The sequence below is a fragment of the Notothenia rossii genome (assembly GCF_949606895.1).
Source record: "Notothenia rossii genome assembly, chromosome: 3".
Classification (NCBI taxonomy): Eukaryota; Metazoa; Chordata; class Actinopteri; order Perciformes; family Nototheniidae; genus Notothenia; species Notothenia rossii.
Genome location: NC_136901.1, coordinates 76,034,216 through 76,051,724, shown reverse-complemented (window position 1 = coordinate 76,051,724; position 17,509 = coordinate 76,034,216). Strand labels below are relative to the sequence as shown.

The following is a 17,509-nucleotide window of genomic DNA, read 5'->3' as shown; positions in this document are numbered from 1 at the left end:
TGAACAAAAAAAGGTTTCTAACTAATCTCAGAATTGAGATGACAAAAGTTGGGAACAAAATGATAATCGCTCACGTGGTGAGGAACAAACTTTTCTAAAGTACAAAAGAGCATAGACCTGACCAAGGCAAAAGACAAGACAAACTGAAAATGAACACTGGGAGATAGGGGAATTTAAACACATGATAATAAGACACAGGTGGGAACAATCAGGGCCGGGGCTGACGCTGATGAGCACAAGAGACACACAAGGGGTGATAGGTTGATAGGTGAAAACAATCAGGAGCGGGGCTGGTGCTGATGAGTCTGGAATGACAGGTAAACGGTGAGTGACAAAACAAAACAGGAAATGGAAGACAATACAACCAAAAAACAACATAAAATCTCAACATTTCTGTCGGTGCACAACAGAAGGTCATTGGAACAGAATGATTGTTCACTAAAAAAGGAGCTGTCCAACCATGGTGATGAAGCTGACCGCTTGCACTTGTTCTCAGACATAAACTGTAACCAAATACTATTTATCTAGAGAAACAATGTTCATTAAGTAAATACTTTGCACATTGCACCTCCCCTCTAAAGGAGAGTCTGGTTCATCCAGGATGCTCTTTTCACTCTGTATTCGCTGCATCGTCCCTGTAGAACTGGGGTCCATTATCAGCACGTTCTGACTTCCTGCTCCGCCAAACTTAGAGTCACTCTTTCTGGAGTCAGTCGTCCTGCACACCTCGTAGTTGTACACGTGTTGGAGAGTCCCTGTCCCCAAAGTGTCTGAGTAACGTGGAGGATAATATGGAATCACAGGCAGATTGGAGTGAAACATGATGCGAGACTGTCTCCACCTGTAGATCTTCACTGATATGATAACCACTAAACACGTGATGAAGAGGAAGGACACTACAGCCAGAGCCAGCACTAAGTAAAAAGTCAGGTTGTCATTGTACTCCTTGTCCTGTGTAAAGTCAGTGAACTCAGACAGCACTTCCGGGAAGCTGTCAGCCACCACCACGTTAACAATGACTGTAGCTGAACGAGAGGGCTGCCCGTTGTCCTCAACTATAACAGACAGTCTTTGTTTCACAGCATCTTTATCAGTCACCTGGCGGATAGTCCTTATTTCTCCATTCTGTAAGCCCACTTCAAACAGCGCCCTGTCTGTGGCTTTCTGCAATTTATAGGAGAGCCAGGCCTTCTGTCCAGAGTCCACATCAACAGCGTTTTCTTAAAAGTTGTATCTTCCTGGTCGAATGCACTTATTGTAAGTCGCTTTGGATAAAAGCGTCAGCTAAATGCAATGTAATGTAATGTAATGTAACAGCCACCACTTTAGTGACCAGATAGCCCACATCTGCTGAACGAGGCACCATCTCAGCCACCAGAGAGCCACCAGTCTGGACTGGGTACAGGACCTGAGGAGGGTTGTCGTTCTGGTCCTGGATCAGTATTTTAACTGTGGCCACTGAACTCAGAGGAGGGGATCCAGCATCACGAGCAGTTACGTTAAATTCAAACCACTTGATCTTCTCATAATCAAAAGACTTCACTGCATGAATGACCCCATTTTCTGAATTGACTGACACTAAGGAAGTCACAGCTGCCCCATTAATCTCTTTCTCCTCCAGAAAGTAAGAAACTTGAGCGTTTTGACCCCAGTCTGAATCACTAGCACTCAGAGTGAACACAGAAAACCCCGGAGAGATATTCTCTGGTAAAGTCTTACTATGTTCTGATTGATCAAATCTGGGCGTGCTGTCATTCACGTCAGAAACTTTTACATTTATGTTTTTACTGCTGGTCAGAGGCGGGGAGCCTTGGTCAGAGACGGTGATGGTGATATTATACTCAGGAATACTTTCACTGTCTAAGTAATCTTCGGTTACTATAGTATAATATCCTGTTAATGAGGACTCCATTTTGAAAGGTATATCAGATTTGATGGAGCACTTTACAACACCGTTACCATCAGAGTCTTCATCATCAACATTAATAACAGCTATAGTTGTACCTGGAGGAGAATCCTCAGATATAGAATTAGAAAATGACATCAGCTGAATTGTAGGGACGTTGTCATTCTCGTCAATAATTTGAATAACAACTTTGCACGTATCTGAATGTCCCCCGTGATCACTAGCCTTAACGTTTAATTGAAAGGTCTTAGATTCTTCAAAATCCAGATTACCTGCAACTTTAATTTCTCCAGTGTTGATGTTTACTAGAAAAAATATTTTTCACCTCTCTGAAATCCCTTTCAATGCAAAACTGATGTAAATAAATCCATAAATTGAAAAACGATGTTTTCAGCAGCAAATGCTCACGAAGAAATGCTGCTCTTTAAATCTTCACAGGACACATCGTCTTCTCTCTAAGCTGTAAAACACTGAATGGAGATAAAGGGGTGGACCACGGAACTGCTTATTTGGACAGTAAGTCAGTGATGTATCAACAGCGGCACTCAGAGCCCATCCACGGTAATGTTTATGGTGGTTTAAATATAAGGAACACTTTTAATATACAAGCGTTTGGATGCATATCGATGTATAATGGGATGGCTTCTGACTTTAGACCTCAATAAAAGAAACATATTAATAACAACAACACAACAAATAATAATTCCAACAACCTAACTGGTAAGGGCAATTTATTTTTGGAAATGCTGAGAGATGTCCCCAATGTTGCTGTTATTATTATTATTATTATTATTAATATTCGTATACAAGGTGACATTTAAGGAAGTTGAAGCTCTTCAGAAAGCTTTTTCACTAAAAGAGGAGCTGTCCAACATATGGTGATGAAACTGACCGCTTGCACTTGTTCTCAGAAATAAACTGTAACCAAATACTATTTATCCAAAGAAACAATATTCAAGAAGTAAATACTTTGCAAATTGCAACTCACCTCCAGAGGAGAGTCAGGTTCATCCAGGATGCTCTTTTCACTCTGTATCCGCTGCATCGTCCCTGTAGAACTGGGGTCCATTATCAGCACGTTCTGACTCTGGGCTGTGCCAAACTTACAGTCACTCTTTCTGGAGTCAGTCGTCCTGCACACCTCGTAGTTGTACACGTGTTGGAGAGTCCCTGTCCCCAAAGTGTCCGAGTAACGTGGAGGATAATATGGAATCACAGGGAGATTGGAGTGAAACATGATGCGAGACTGTCTCCACCTGTAGATCTTCACTGATATAATAACCACTAAACACGTGATGAAGAGGAAGGACACTACAGCCAGAGCCAGCACTAAGTAAAAAGTCAGGTTGTCATTGTACTCCTTGTCCTGTGTAAAGTCAGTGAACTCAGACAGCACTTCCGGGAAGCTGTCAGCCACCACCACGTTAACAATGACTGTAGCTGAACGAGAGGGCTGCCCGTTGTCCTCCACTATAACAGTCAGTCTTTGTTTCACAGCATCTTTATCAGTCACCTGGCGGATAGTCCTTATTTCTCCATTCTGTAAGCCCACTTCAAACAGCACCCTGTCTGTGGCTTTCTGCAGTTTATAGGAGAGCCAGGCATTCTGTCCAGAGTCCACATCAACAGCCACCACTTTACTGACCAGATAGCCCACATCTGCTGAACGAGGCACCATCTCAGCCACCAGAGAGCCACCAGTCTGGACTGGGTACAGGACCTGAGGAGGGTTGTCGTTCTGGTCCTGGATCAGTAATTTCACTGTCACGTTGCTACTCAGTGGAGGAGAGCCTCCATCCTGAGCTTTGACTCGAAAGTGGAAGTCTTTGATCTGCTCGTAGTCAAAAGAGCGCACTGCATGAATGACTCCACTATCAGCACTAACGGACACGTATGAGGAGACTGCCACTCCGTTAACAGAGGAGTCCTCCAGGATGTAAGAAACACGGGCATTCTGGTTCCAGTCAGAGTCTCTGGCCCTCACTGTGAATATAGAGAGGCCTGGTGTGTTGTTTTCTACAATGTAGGCCTCATATGAGCTGCTCTCAAAGACAGGCGCGTTATCATTCACATCAGAGATCTGCAAGGTGAGAGTGACGCTGCTGGAGAGGGAGGCCACTCCCTCATCAGAGCAGGTCACTGTGATATTATACTGAGAAGCTATCTCCCTGTCTACTTCACTTTCGGTTATTAGGCTAAAGAATTTTTTCGATGTTGCTTTCATTATAAATGGCACGTGTTCTTCGATATTACAAGTCACTTTGCCATTTTGTCCGGAATCAGGATCTTGAACGTTAAATATTGTAACCACAGTTCCTGGCTTAGAATTCTCTGATATTGAATTCGTTTTTGACATGATATTAATAGATGGGTGATTATCGTTTGTATCGGTCACCTCAACACTAATCTTACAGGAATCTGTGAGTCCCCCATCATCACTAGCTTGGACGTGTATTTCATAATACTGTGCCTTTTCAAAATCCAGGCTTCCAGCTAAAGCTACCACGCCATTTTCTCCGTCGATTTGAAACATAACAGGTACATCATCCAAAGTGTTTGTTATTGAATAGGATACTTTTCCATTTGAACCTTGATCTGCATCTACAGCACTAACGGTACTCAATAATGTGCCTTTCGGAGCTGTCTCCATGATATTAACCTTATAAACTTCCTGTGTGAACACAGGTGCGTTGTCGTTAGCGTCTAGTACTGCAATCTCTATTCGCATTGTTCCAGTGAGCTGTGGATCTCCACCATCAGAAGCTGTGAGAGTCAAAGATAATTGCTCTCGCGCCTCTCTGTCTAGTTGTTTTTGCAAAACAATCTCCACCTTTTTACTTCCATCTTGCTGTTTCTGAAGTTTAAGATGAAAGTTGTCTGTAGGTTTTAGTGAATAACCCTGCAAACCATTCACACCAACATCTAGATCCATCGCTCTTTCGAGCACAAATTTTGCTCCTATAACAGCCGACTCACTAATCCTAAATTTCATCTCATCTTTTTTGAAGCTGGGTGCATTATCGTTAATGTCATTAATTTCGACCGTAACTGTAAAGAACTCAATTGGGTCTTCTAGTGTAATCTGAAGATGTAGAGCACACGGTGTTGCCTGACCACAAAGGGTCTCTCTGTCAATTCTCTCTTTCACAAGCAGGACTCCTCTCTCTTTATTCAGCTCGATGTAGTCGGCATTGTCCTCTGTATAAATGCGAGCTTTGCCTGACTTCAATCTTTTCACATCTAACCCTAAATCCTGCGCTATGTTACCAACTAGAGATCCTTTTGACATTTCCTCAGGAATAGAGTATGCGACCTGCCCAAACACTGAGCTGAGGGACAATAGCAAAATAAACAACAGTACTTGCCGCATCATTGTTCTGTCCGACATTTTAAACTCGACAAATACTGTAGATGTAAAAACAAAAATCCAAAGCGTTATGGTCCCTTTTCAAAACAATGCTGCAGAGGAAGATCAATTATCTTCGTGTTTCTTGAATCCGGAATAAATGAATCGGAGAGGATATCTCTCGATGTCTGCAACGAAGCATGTGTGCAGTATGTGTGTCTCTTTCTCCGTTTAATGTAACAAATTAAGGGGGTTGGCTCTAGATTGGCCAACAGCGGCCCCAAGAGTCCATGCACTTGCACTACAATAAATTACATTATTTGGAGGTTCGGAATGAAGAAATAAAGACAAATTCATTCCAAAAATAAGCAGACAACGCCTCACGTTGGAATATATATAATATGTAACTGTTCAATCAATATATATAATGTCGATACAAATAGATTTCAGTTGTTGCAGGTAAGTATGAATGCAATTCAATTAAAATGTAGTAATATCATAACAAAGAATATATTTGTTTTGTGGAGTCAACCAGAGACATTTAAATCAAAGGAAAATCCTTAACTTTGACTTAATAGACTTAAAAAGAAGAGAGACATGATTTATTGAGTAAGTATTCTATTAGGAAATTAGAGAAAAAAAGAACCACCCAATGCTGGGAAATTATTTATCTGACCTGAAATCAATAACTTTTTTTTGCTGCTCATAAAACTTATTTTCAATCAGGAACTTTTTTGTAGTAATTTATAGTCTTGTCAGGAATAACCAGAACCAAACTGATGAGTTAGGCAACTACAACTGTTTACCTGAACTAGATGTTTGCTGTAAAGGTGGAGCACAAGAGAACTGATAACCACATTTGCAGAAGGATATATATTGCTCTTTACTTTATACAGAACCTATGGTTTTAAACACAAATGATGTGATAAGATTTCAAAAAGTATGAAGAGGAAAGCTATTTTCAGATTTATAAACACAAGTGACTTAAGCCCCTATTACATATTATATTAACATAAACCAGGTTGGATATACAGTATAGCTGATGAAAACTTAAATGGATTAAAAAAGTGAATCATCAATTTTGCAAAAATAAATAAAATGGTTGTGTATTTTCTTATTTTCTTATGTTATATCCTAATGCAGTCCTTTCTCAACAAAAGGACAACCAGACTTGGCAAACAAACAGAAATAAAAAAAATACTTAATTGAATAACTATTCCAAAATAGTATACTTTCCAATATGACACATTTTGGCCTTATACTGTACTTGAATGTTGCAGATTTTTGGACTTGAGACAACTAGGTACAGGTTTTATAAAACAATTCAAATGTGAAGAAGAGAGGTTATTAAAATTGTCTTTATAAAAAGAAAAAAAAGGACCAGCATTAGTGTATTTTAGTATGATTTAGACCTTTACAATACCACTGAGTTAAATGAGGAACAAAATGACTAAATAGAAAAAACTGGTGTTACTGAAAGAATTGTACAACACTTGCATAACAACTTTCTCATTCCTTTAGACTAACCTCTAGAGGAGAGTCTGGTTCATCCAGGATGCTCTTTTCACTCTGTATCCGCTGCATCGTCCCTGTAGAACTGGGGTCCATTATCAGCACGTTCTGACTACCGGCTCCGCCAAACTTACAGTCACTCTTTCTGGAGTCAGTCGTCCTGCACACCTCGTAGTTGTACACGTGTTGGAGAGTCCCTGTCCCCAAAGTGTCTGAGTAACGTGGAGGATAATATGGAATCACAGGGAGATTGGAGTGAAACATGATGCGAGACTGTCTCCACCTGTAGATCTTCACTGATATAATAACCACTAAACACGTGATGAAGAGGAAGGACACTACAGCCAGAGCCAGCACTAAGTAAAAAGTCAGGTTGTCATTGTACTCTTTGTCCTGTGTAAAGTCAGTGAACTCAGACAGCACTTCCGGGAAGCTGTCAGCCACCACCACGTTAGCAATGACTGTAGCTGAACGAGAGGGCTGTCCGTTGTCCTCCACTATAACAGTCAGTCTCTGTTTCACAGCATCTTTATCAGTCACCTGGCGGATAGTTCTTATTTCTCCATTCTGTAAGCCCACTTCAAACAGCGCCCTGTCTGTGGCTTTCTGCAGTTTATAGGAGAGCCAGGCATTCTGTCCAGAGTCCACATCAACAGCCACCACTTTAGTGACCAGATAGCCCACATCTGCTGAACGAGGCACCATCTCAGCCACCAGAGAGCCACCAGTCTGAACTGGGTACAGGACCTGAGGAGGGTTGTCGTTCTGGTCCTGGATCAGTATTTTAACTGTGGCCACAGAACTCAGAGGAGGGGATCCAGCATCACGAGCAGTTACGTTAAATTCAAACCACTTGATCTGCTCATAATCAAAAGACTTCACTGCATGAATGACACCATTTTCTGAATTGACTGACACTAAGGAAGTCACAGCTGCCCCATTAATCTCTTTCTCCTCCAGAAAGTAAGAAACTCGAGCATTTTGACCCCAGTCTGAATCACTAGCACTTAGAGTGAACACAGAAAACCCCGGAGAGTTATTTTCCGGTATATTCTTACTATATTCTGATTGGTCAAATATAGGCGGGCTGTCATTCACGTCAGAAACTTTTACATTTATGTTTTTACTGCTGGTCAGAGGCGGGGAGCCTTGGTCAGAGACGGTGATGGTGATATTATACTCAGGAATACTTTCTCTGTCTAAGTAATCTTCGGTTAATATAGTATAATATCCTGTTAATGAGGAATCAATTTTGAAAGGTATGTCAGAGTTGATTGAGCACTTTACAACACCGTTACCATCAGAGTCTTCATCATCAACATTAATAACAGCTATAGTTGTACCTGGAGGAGAATCCTCAGATATAGAGTTAGAAAATGACATCAGCTGAATTGTAGGGACATTGTCATTCTCGTCAATTATTTGAATAATAACTTTGCACGTATCTGAATGTCCACCATGGTCACTAGCCTGTATTTTTAATTGAAAGGTCTTAGATTCTTCAAAATCCAGATTACCTGCAACTTTAATTTCTCCAGTTTTGATGTTTACTTCAAACATATTTTTCACCTCTCTGGCAACATTAGCTATGGAATAAGATACTTCACCATTGACTCCTTTATCTTCATCAGTTGCACTCACAGAGGTAACTACTGTTCCTGTAGGAGAGTTTTCCTTGACTTCTGCTTTATAAACAGGCTGGCTGCACACTGGCGCATTATCATTAGCATCCAGCACAGTGATGTGAATGCACACTGTCCCTGATCTGTGCGGCTCCCCTCCATCTGAAGCAATCAGCACGAGATCGTGAGTCTCCTCTTTCTCTCGGTCTAACGGGGTTTGTAAAACCATTTCGATCACATTTTCTCCATCAGGCTGGATCTGAACTTCCAGTTTGAAATTATCTGAGGGTTTAAGCATGTACTTTTGAATATCATTAATTCCCACATCCGGATCATCAGCACTCACCAGAGAAAAGCGAGTCCCTGATGTAACGCTTTCCACTATTTTTAAATATATTTCATCCTTAGGATAAGACGGACTGTTATCGTTTATGTCTATCACCTCCACTGTTACACGGTAAAGCTGGATTGGGTTTTCTAAAATGAGCTCGAAACTGAAGCTACAGGGCGTCGTCTTTCTACATAGCTCTTCTCGGTCGATCCGCTCTTTAATAACAAGGCTGCCTTTATCTCGGTTTAAATCTACGTACTTTCGGCTTCCTTTTGTAATAATACGAGCTTTACCTGATATGAGCCTCGTCACATCCACACCTAAATCTCTAGCGATGTTTCCAACAACAGAGCCTTCTGCCTGCTCCTCCGGTACGGAGTACCGAGCCTGTCCAGCTACTGAGCTCAGCTCGAAGAGACAAAGAGTCACAAACAGTGCTTGCCATCGGCCTCCGCGCGCGGTTATCCACAAACAAGCCATCATAAATCCAGAGGTCGGGCGCAGAAATCCCTTTCAATGCAAATCTGCAAAAAACGATGTTTTCAGCAGGAAATGCTCACGACAAATGCTGCTCTTTAAATCCTCACAGGACACATCGTCTTCTCTCTAAGCTGTAAAACACAGAATGGTGATAAAGGGGTGGACCACTGCACTGCTTATTTGGACAGTAAGTCAGTGATGTATCAACAGCGGCGCTCAGAGCCCATCCACGGTAATGTTTATGGTGGTTTAAATATAAGGAACACTTTTAATATACAAGCGTTTGGATGCATATCGATGTATAATGGGATGGCTTCTGACTTTAGACCTCAACAACACAAACATATTAATAGCCACAATAACAGAACTAATGATAATTCCAACAACCTAACTGGTAAGGGCAATTAATTTTTTGGAAATGCTGAGAGACGTTCCCAATGTTGCTGTTAGTATTATTATTATTATTATTATTATTATTATTATTATTATTATTATTATTATTATTATTATTGTTATTATTATAGGCAATTGATTCGTATAAAAGGTGACATTTAAGGAAGTTGAAGCTCTTCGGAACAGAAAGCTTTTTCACTAAAAGAGGAGATGTCCAACCAAGGTGATGAAACTGACCGCTTGCACTTGTTCTTAGAAATAAACTGTAACCAAATACTATTTATCCAAAGAAACAATATTCAAAAGTAACTACTTTGCAAATTGCACCTCACCTCCAGAGGAGAGTCAGGTTCATCCAGGATGCTCTTTTCACTCTGTATCCGCTGCATCGTCCCTGTAGAACTGGGGTCCATTATCAGGACGTTCTGACTACCTGCTCCGCCGAACTTACAGTCACTCTTTCTGGAGTCAGTCGTCCTGCACACCTCGTAGTTGTACACGTGTTGGAGAGTCCCTGTCCCCAAAGTGTCTGAGTAACGTGGAGGATAATATGGAATCACAGGGAGATTGGAGTGAAACATGATGCGAGACTGTCTCCACCTGTAGATCTTCACTGATATAATAACCACTAAACACGTGATGAAGAGGAAGGACACTACAGCCAGAGCCAGCACTAAGTAAAAAGTCAGGTTGTCATTGTACTCCTTGTCCTGTGTAAAGTCAGTGAACTCAGACAGCACTTCCGGGAAGCTGTCAGCCACCACCACGTTAACAATGACTGTAGCTGAACGAGAGGGCTGCCCGTTGTCCTCCACTATAACAGACAGTCTTTGTTTCACAACATCTTTATCAGTCACCTGGCGGATAGTCCTTATTTCTCCATTCTGTAAGCCCACTTCAAACAGCGCCCTGTCTGTGGCTTTCTGCAGTTTATAGGAGAGCCAGGCATTCTGTCCAGAGTCCACATCAACAGCCACCACTTTAGTGACCAGATAGCCCACATCTACTGAACGAGGCACCATCTCAGCCACCAGAGAGCCACCAGTCTGGACTGGGTACAGGACCTGAGGAGGGTTGTCGTTCTGGTCCTGGATCAGTATTTTCACAGTCACATTGCTACTGAGTGGAGGAGAGCCTCCATCCTGAGCTTTGACCCGGAAGTGGAAGTCTTTGATCTGCTCGTAGTCAAAAGAGCGCACTGCATGGATGACTCCACTCTCAGCGCGAACGGACACATATGAGGAGACTGCCACTCCGTTAACAGAGGAGTCCTCCAGGATGTAAGAAACACGGGCATTCTGGTTCCAGTCATCGTCTCTGGCTCTCACTGTGAATATAGAGAGGCCTGGTGTGTTGTTTTCTACAATGTAGGCCTCATATGAGCTGCTCTCAAAGACAGGAGCGTTATCATTCACATCAGAGATCTGTAAGGTGAGAGTGACGCTGCTGGAGAGGGAGGGCACTCCCTCATCAGAGCAGGTCACTGTTATATTATACTGGGAAGCTGTCTCTCTGTCTAAATCACTATCTGTCACTAAACTATGGAAATTATTTGTAGATGTCTTGAGAGCGAAAGGAATATTTTCGTTAATTAAGCATTTCACGTTACCGTTATCTCCCGAGTCTAAGTCCTCAATATTTATCATTGTAACGACTGTATTGAGTTCGGCATCCTCTGATATCACATTTGACTTCGACATTATGTTAATTTCAGGCTTGTTGTCATTCATGTCTTGTACATCAACAAATAATTTGCACGAATCTGTGAGTCCTCCCTCGTCACTAGCAAGTACATTTATTTGATAGTTCCGTGAATCTTCAAAGTCAATATTTCCAATTAATAAAACTTCACCGTTTTGTCCATTTACCTCAAATATTTTCCTGACATCGTCTAATGTATTTGTGATTGAATATGTTATTTTACAATTAGAACCGTTATCTGCATCTGAAGCTGTGACAGTGGCAACAACTGTGCCTTTAGGTGAGTTTTCAGTTACTGCAGACTTGTATGTGGGCTGTGTAAAAACGGGGGCATTATCATTAGCGTCTAAAACTGTAATAACAATCAGCATTGTTCCTGACATTTGCGGCTCTCCCCCATCAACAGCCGTTAACACAAGAGATATCTGCTCTTGTTTCTCTCTGTCTAAAGGCTTCTGTAGCACCATCTCGACGTTTTTATTCCCATCTGCGTTATTGTGGATTTTCAGAGCAAAATGATCAGTTGGTTTTAATTCGTATTTTTGAAGATCATTAAGTCCAACATCAAGATCAACAGCTCTTTCCAGAACGAATTTTGCTCCGGTGATTGCTGACTCGCTGATTTTGAATTTCTTTTCGCTTTTTTCAAAAGTTGGTGTATTATCATTAATATCTGTAATCTGGACTGTCACACTGTAAAACTCCATAGGATTGTCCAAAATAATCTGAAAATGTAAAGCACAAGGCGTCGTCTGTCTGCAGAGAGCCTCTCTGTCTATTCTCTGTTTGACGAGGAGGACTCCTCTTTCTCTGTTCAGCTCGATGTACTCGTCGCTGTCTCGCGTATAAATTCGAGCTTTACCAGAAGTCAAACGTGTGCTTTCCAAACCTAAATCTTTTACTATGTTGCCTACTAAAGAGCCTTTTGCCATTTCCTCCGGTATCGTGTAGCTCACCTGCCCAATAACCGAGCCGAGCGAAAGGAGAGAGATGAACAACAGCGCTTGTCCTTTCATTGTTCAATCCTTGTATTTTTTCAGCAAAATCCCACAGTCCGGTTAGATATCCAACAAAATACAATCCACTTCAGTGTCAAACGACAATTTCAAAGCTAAATACTCCGCACAGTAAATAGAGAAGTCTCAAATATCGTCGTGAGTTTTTTGATATTCAACACATCCCGAGTCAATTGTCTTGTCGTCGTGTTCTCTCTTCTTTATGATGATGTTACATGGGAGGTGCTGCTACAGACCTACTCTCAGCCGTGCACACTCTGGTCAACAGCGGCCCTAAGAGTCCACCATGGAAAACTGCAGCAAACCAACATTAACCAATCTGCCCGCAGACTTATTGGAAATGTTTGATTTGAAATGAGGTAACAATAGTTACATAAATGGTCACATAAAAACAGTTTTATGGTCAAGATATCTCTCTTTTGTTTGACTCTTTATCAATATAACTATGTTCCAGAAAACATAAACTACATCTGAAATAAATTGTAAATGTAAAACAAATAGATTTGATTGAAATCAATACTCACATAATCAAACAATGTAAAATGAAGGAATGGAGGGGGAAAAGCTGAAACCAAAAAAGTCGCTGTCCAGGGCACTGAAATTATTAAAGTCTAAAAACAGCCAACATTGCAAGCACAAGCCCTTTCATGCAGATACAAGTAATGCAAATACCATGTAAGAATAATGATGTCAATGATTTTTATAAAAATATATTTATTGATGTATATTATGAGAACATGTGGGTTAGAGTCAGTATTTTGATTTTATAAGAAAGGCCACCTAATTGTGACGTCTGTAGTCAACGCACTATAAAGGACTACATTTCCCACGGCGCCTGTGCTAAAAGCCACAGTGATGGGCAATCTCTTGAGAGAGAGACGCCGTCGAGGAACATTTTTTAACCGTACACCTACATACAAATCGTACACCCTTTAAATGTTGAAGTTATATAAGCATTATCAATAAAGAAAGAATGCCGAAGTAGTTTCTTATTTTATTTTATTTTTGCCTATTTCTTTTGAATATTTTAAAGGCCTATCTTCTTTGTTGCATGTGCAAAAGTTTGTTATTTTATTTTGAGCAAACACATCGCAACATCATCTAAACTATCGGAAGCCAAGCAACACTTCAAACTGTGAGTAATTTAAAGGAAAGAAACGAGTTAGAACTGTCTGTTTAAGGCGTATAGTGGCTTGGTGGAAAGACAAGGAAGGAAGCCACGACAATGTGTATAACAAGCCATCAATGAAAAACGTGCTCGTCTGCTCAATATGAAAACAAATTCATTTAAATATCTTAAAAATAAAAACAGCCAGTCAATCAAATACTGACAACAATTCTTCTCCAAAGCTATACTACTGACTCTAATATAAGTGCAGAAAACGACATATATCAATACTTTAAAATAAATGTTATAAAATATAACTATAATATAATAGAGGGGACCTTTGACATGAACTTGAGGTGTTTAAAACTACATAAAGGTTTTTCTACCGAAAGCTATAATATATATGCGCTACTAGCAAGGTCTCTATGGGGGAAACTTCTGTGTAGCAATGCAGTGGGAGACACCGACTCATGAAGGAGACACGGGAAGAGCAGGAGCTTTGATGTCAAACACTGATGGTTTATTGAGGAGGTTCGGCCGGAGGATTCACATCACAAGTCACAGCAGTCACGGTCTGACTGCACGGGAAGTTGCCACGTCAATTCTGGAGCGCCTCTCTCTCGTGAGCCCATTTAACTGGTTTCACAGAGAGTAATCAACATATTTGAGAAGATAGCCTAAAGAGTTGTGAACACTGAGTTACTTGCGTCTGACACTTATGGCCTCGAAGATTTCACACCTTGGAGTCCACAAACACCGAGAAGGAAGTGTCCAGTGAATCCACAACAATAAACCATCTATGAACAAGGGTTGCCTTGTCATAGAATGGGAACAACAACATTATGGCTGAAACAGCCTATCTCCTTAAAGGAGATAACAGACGTCAGGGTTGGTCATGCACGTCATATCTAGGAGTCTAGGAGAATTATTTCCCTAACAGTCTCTATAAATGAAAAAAAGTGATAAAGCAATCGAAGCTTCAGGGGAGTTTTCTGTTCACTTAAAGTTTAAACACAAAAGGAATTGAAGACAAAATACGGTGCATGTAGAATAATATGACAGCCATCAATTATTCAGTATTCAGTCGGTGGGATGCTGTCCATGGTTCTGAAAACACCGAAATGGCGTGCTTCAGTTCCCACATATTGCAACTAAGCACAGAAAGAGATACAAGAACATGGATGATATGCTTACTTATTTAACTAACCTCTAAAGGAGAGTCAGGTTCATCCAGGATGCTCTTTTCACTCTGTATCCGCTGCATCGTCCCTGTAGAACTGGGGTCCATTATCAGCACGTTCTGACTACCTGCTCCGCCAAACTTACAGTCACTCTTTCTGGAGTCAGTCGTCCTGCACACCTCGTAGTTGTACACGTGTTGGAGAGTCCCTGTCCCCAAAGTGTCTGAGTAACGTGGAGGATAATATGGAATCACAGGGAGATTGGAGTGAAACATGATGCTAGACTGTCTCCACCTGTAGATCTTCACTGATATGATAACCACTAAACACGTGATGAAGAGGAAGGACACTACAGCCAGAGCCAGCACTAAGTAAAAAGTCAGGTTGTCATTGTACTCCTTGTCCTGTGTAAAGTCAGTGAACTCAGACAGCACTTCCGGGAAGCTGTCAGCCACCACCACGTTAACAATGACTGTAGCTGAACGAGAGGGTTGCCCGTTGTCCTCCACTATAACAGACAGTCTTTGTTTCACAGCATCTTTATCAGTCACCTGGCGGATAGTTCTTATTTCTCCATTCTGTAAGCCCACTTCAAACAGCGCCCTGTCTGTGGCTTTCTGCAGTTTATAGGAGAGCCAGGCATTCTGTCCAGAGTCCACATCAACAGCCACCACTTTAGTGACCAGATAGCCCACATCTGCTGAACGAGGCACCATCTCAGCCACCAGAGAGCCACCAGTCTGGACTGGGTACAGGACCTGAGGAGGGTTGTCGTTCTGGTCCTGGATCAGTATTTTAACTGTGGCCACTGAACTCAGAGGAGGGGATCCAGCATCACGAGCAGTTACGTTAAATTCAAACCACTTGATCTGCTCATAATCAAAGGATCTCACTGCATGAATGACACCATTTTCTGAATTGATTGACACTAAGGAAGTCACAGCTGCCCCATTAATGTATTTATCCTCCAGAAAGTAAGAAACTCGAGCGTTTTGACCCCAGTCTAAATCACTAGCACTCAGAGTGAACACAGAAAACCCCGGAGAGTTATTCTCTGGTAAAGTCTTAATATATTCTGATTGGTCAAATCTGGGTGGGCTGTCATTCACGTCAGAAACTTTTATATTTATGTTTTTACTGCTGGTCAGAGGCGGGGAGCCTTGGTCAGAGACGGTGATGGTGATATTGTACTCAGGAATACTTTCTCTGTCTAAGTAATCTTCGGTTACTATAGTATAATATCCTGTTAATGAGGACTCAATTTTGAAAGGTATGTCAGAGTTGATTGAGCATTTTACAACACCGTTACCATCAGAGTCTTCATCATCAACATTAATAACAGCTATAGTTGTACCTGGAGGAGAATCCTCAGATATAGAGTTAGAAAATGACATCAGCTGAATTGTAGGGACGTTGTCATTCTCGTCAATAATTTGAATAACAACTTTGCACGTATCTGAATGTCCCCCGTGATCACTAGCCTTAACGTTTAATTGAAAGGTCTTAGATTCTTCAAAATCCAGATTACCTGCAACTTTAATTTCTCCAGTGTTGACGTTTACTACAAAAGATTGTTTCGCCTCTCTGGCAACATTAGCAATGGAATAAGATACTTCACCATTGACTCCTTTATCTGCATCAGTTGCACTCACACTGGTTACCACTGTTCCTGTAGGAGAGTTTTCCTTGACTTCTGCTTTATAAACAGGCTGGCTGCACACTGGCGCATTATCGTTAGCATCCAGCACAGTGATGTGAATGCGCACTGTCCCTGATCTGTGCGGCTCCCCTCCATCTGAAGCAACCAGCACGAGATCGTGAGTCTCCTCTTTCTCCCGGTCTAACGGGGTTTGTAAAACCATTTCGATCACATTTCCTCCATCAGGCTGGATCTGCACTTCCAGTTTGAAATGATCTGAAGGTTTTAGCACGTATTTTTGAATATCATTAATTCCAACATCCGGGTCGTCTGCACTCTCTAGAGAGAAGCGAGAGCCTGATGCAGCACTTTCCACAATTTTTAAATGTATTTCCCCCTTTGGAAACGATGGACTGTTATCATTTATGTCTATCACCTCCACTGTTACACGGTAAAGCTGGATTGGGTTTTCTAAAATGAGCTCGAAACTGAAGCTACAGGGCGTCGTCTTTCTACACAGCTCTTCTCGGTCGATCCGCTCTTTAATAACAAGGCTGCCTTTATCTCGGTTTAAATCAACGTACTGTCGGCTTCCTTTTGTAATAATACGAGCTTTACCTGATATGAGCCTCGTCACATCCAAACCTAAATCTCTAGCGATGTTTCCAACAAAAGAGCCTTCTGCCTGCTCCTCCGGTACGGAGTACCGAGCCTGTCCAGCTACTGAGCTCAGCTCGAAAAGACAAAGAGTCACAAACAGTGCTTGCCATCGGGCTCTGCGCGCAGTTATCCACAAACAAGCCATCATAAATCCAGAGGTCGGACGCAGAAATCCCTTTCAATGCAAAACTGATGTAAATAAATCCATAATTTGAAAAACGATGTTTTCAGCAGGAAATGCTCACGAAGAAATGCTGCTCTTCAAATCTTCACAGGACACATCGTCTTCTGTCTAAGCTGTAAATCACTGAATGGAGATAAAGGGGTGGACCACGGCACTGCTGATTTGGACAGTAAGTCAGTGATGTATCAAGAGCGGCACTCAGAGCCCATCCACGGTAATGTTTATGGTGGTTTAAATATCAGGAACACTTTTAATATACAAGCGTTTGGATGCATATCGATGTATAATGGGATGGCTTCTGACTTTAGACCTCAATAACAAAAACATATTAATAACAACAACACAACAAATAATAATTCCAACAACCTAACTGGTAAGGGCAATTTATTTTTGGAAATGGTGAGAGACGTTCCCAATGTTGCTGTTATTA

General features: G+C 41.5%; 4 protein-coding genes across 11 annotated transcripts in view; all 4 read right to left on the bottom strand.

The window, feature by feature from the left end:
• Nucleotides 1-17,509, bottom strand: part of LOC307031498 (protocadherin gamma-C5-like) — a 199,205-nt gene that overhangs the window by 98,357 nt on the left and 83,339 nt on the right. Inside the window, exon 1 of one of the 8 annotated variants that reach the window (XM_079668673.1) lies at nt 2,895-5,462. The exons of 6 other annotated variants lie outside the window; for them this stretch is intronic. In XM_079668673.1, coding sequence (XP_079524799.1) covers nt 2,895-5,294 — 2,400 coding nt within the window. In that variant the 5' untranslated portion in view covers nt 5,295-5,462. Of the gene's footprint in view, nt 1-2,894; nt 5,463-17,509 lie in introns of those variants that run through there. One more of the 8 variants, XM_079668659.1, reaches the window with a different exon arrangement.
• LOC307031530 (protocadherin gamma-A5-like) lies at nt 7-2,124 on the bottom strand. Its single transcript, XM_079668722.1, has 2 exons — nt 1,319-2,124; nt 7-1,215 (listed from the first exon to the last, which is right to left on the bottom strand). The coding sequence occupies exons 1-2, from the start codon at nt 2,042-2,044 to the stop codon at nt 517-519; spliced, it is 1,425 nt and encodes a 474-aa protein (XP_079524848.1). The 5' UTR covers nt 2,045-2,124; the 3' UTR covers nt 7-516.
• LOC307034555 (protocadherin gamma-A4-like) lies at nt 6,762-9,646 on the bottom strand (the record flags this gene model as incomplete). The annotated part of the gene is made up of 1 exon (XM_079673381.1): nt 6,762-9,646. The coding sequence occupies exon 1, from the start codon at nt 9,195-9,197 to the stop codon at nt 6,762-6,764; it is 2,436 nt and encodes an 811-aa protein (XP_079529507.1). The 5' UTR covers nt 9,198-9,646.
• On the bottom strand, nt 9,890-17,382 carry LOC307034554 (protocadherin gamma-A6-like; the record flags this gene model as incomplete). The annotated part of the gene is made up of 2 exons (XM_079673380.1): nt 15,715-17,382; nt 9,890-11,014 (listed from the first exon to the last, which is right to left on the bottom strand). The coding sequence occupies exons 1-2, from the start codon at nt 17,041-17,043 to the stop codon at nt 9,890-9,892; spliced, it is 2,454 nt and encodes an 817-aa protein (XP_079529506.1). The 5' UTR covers nt 17,044-17,382.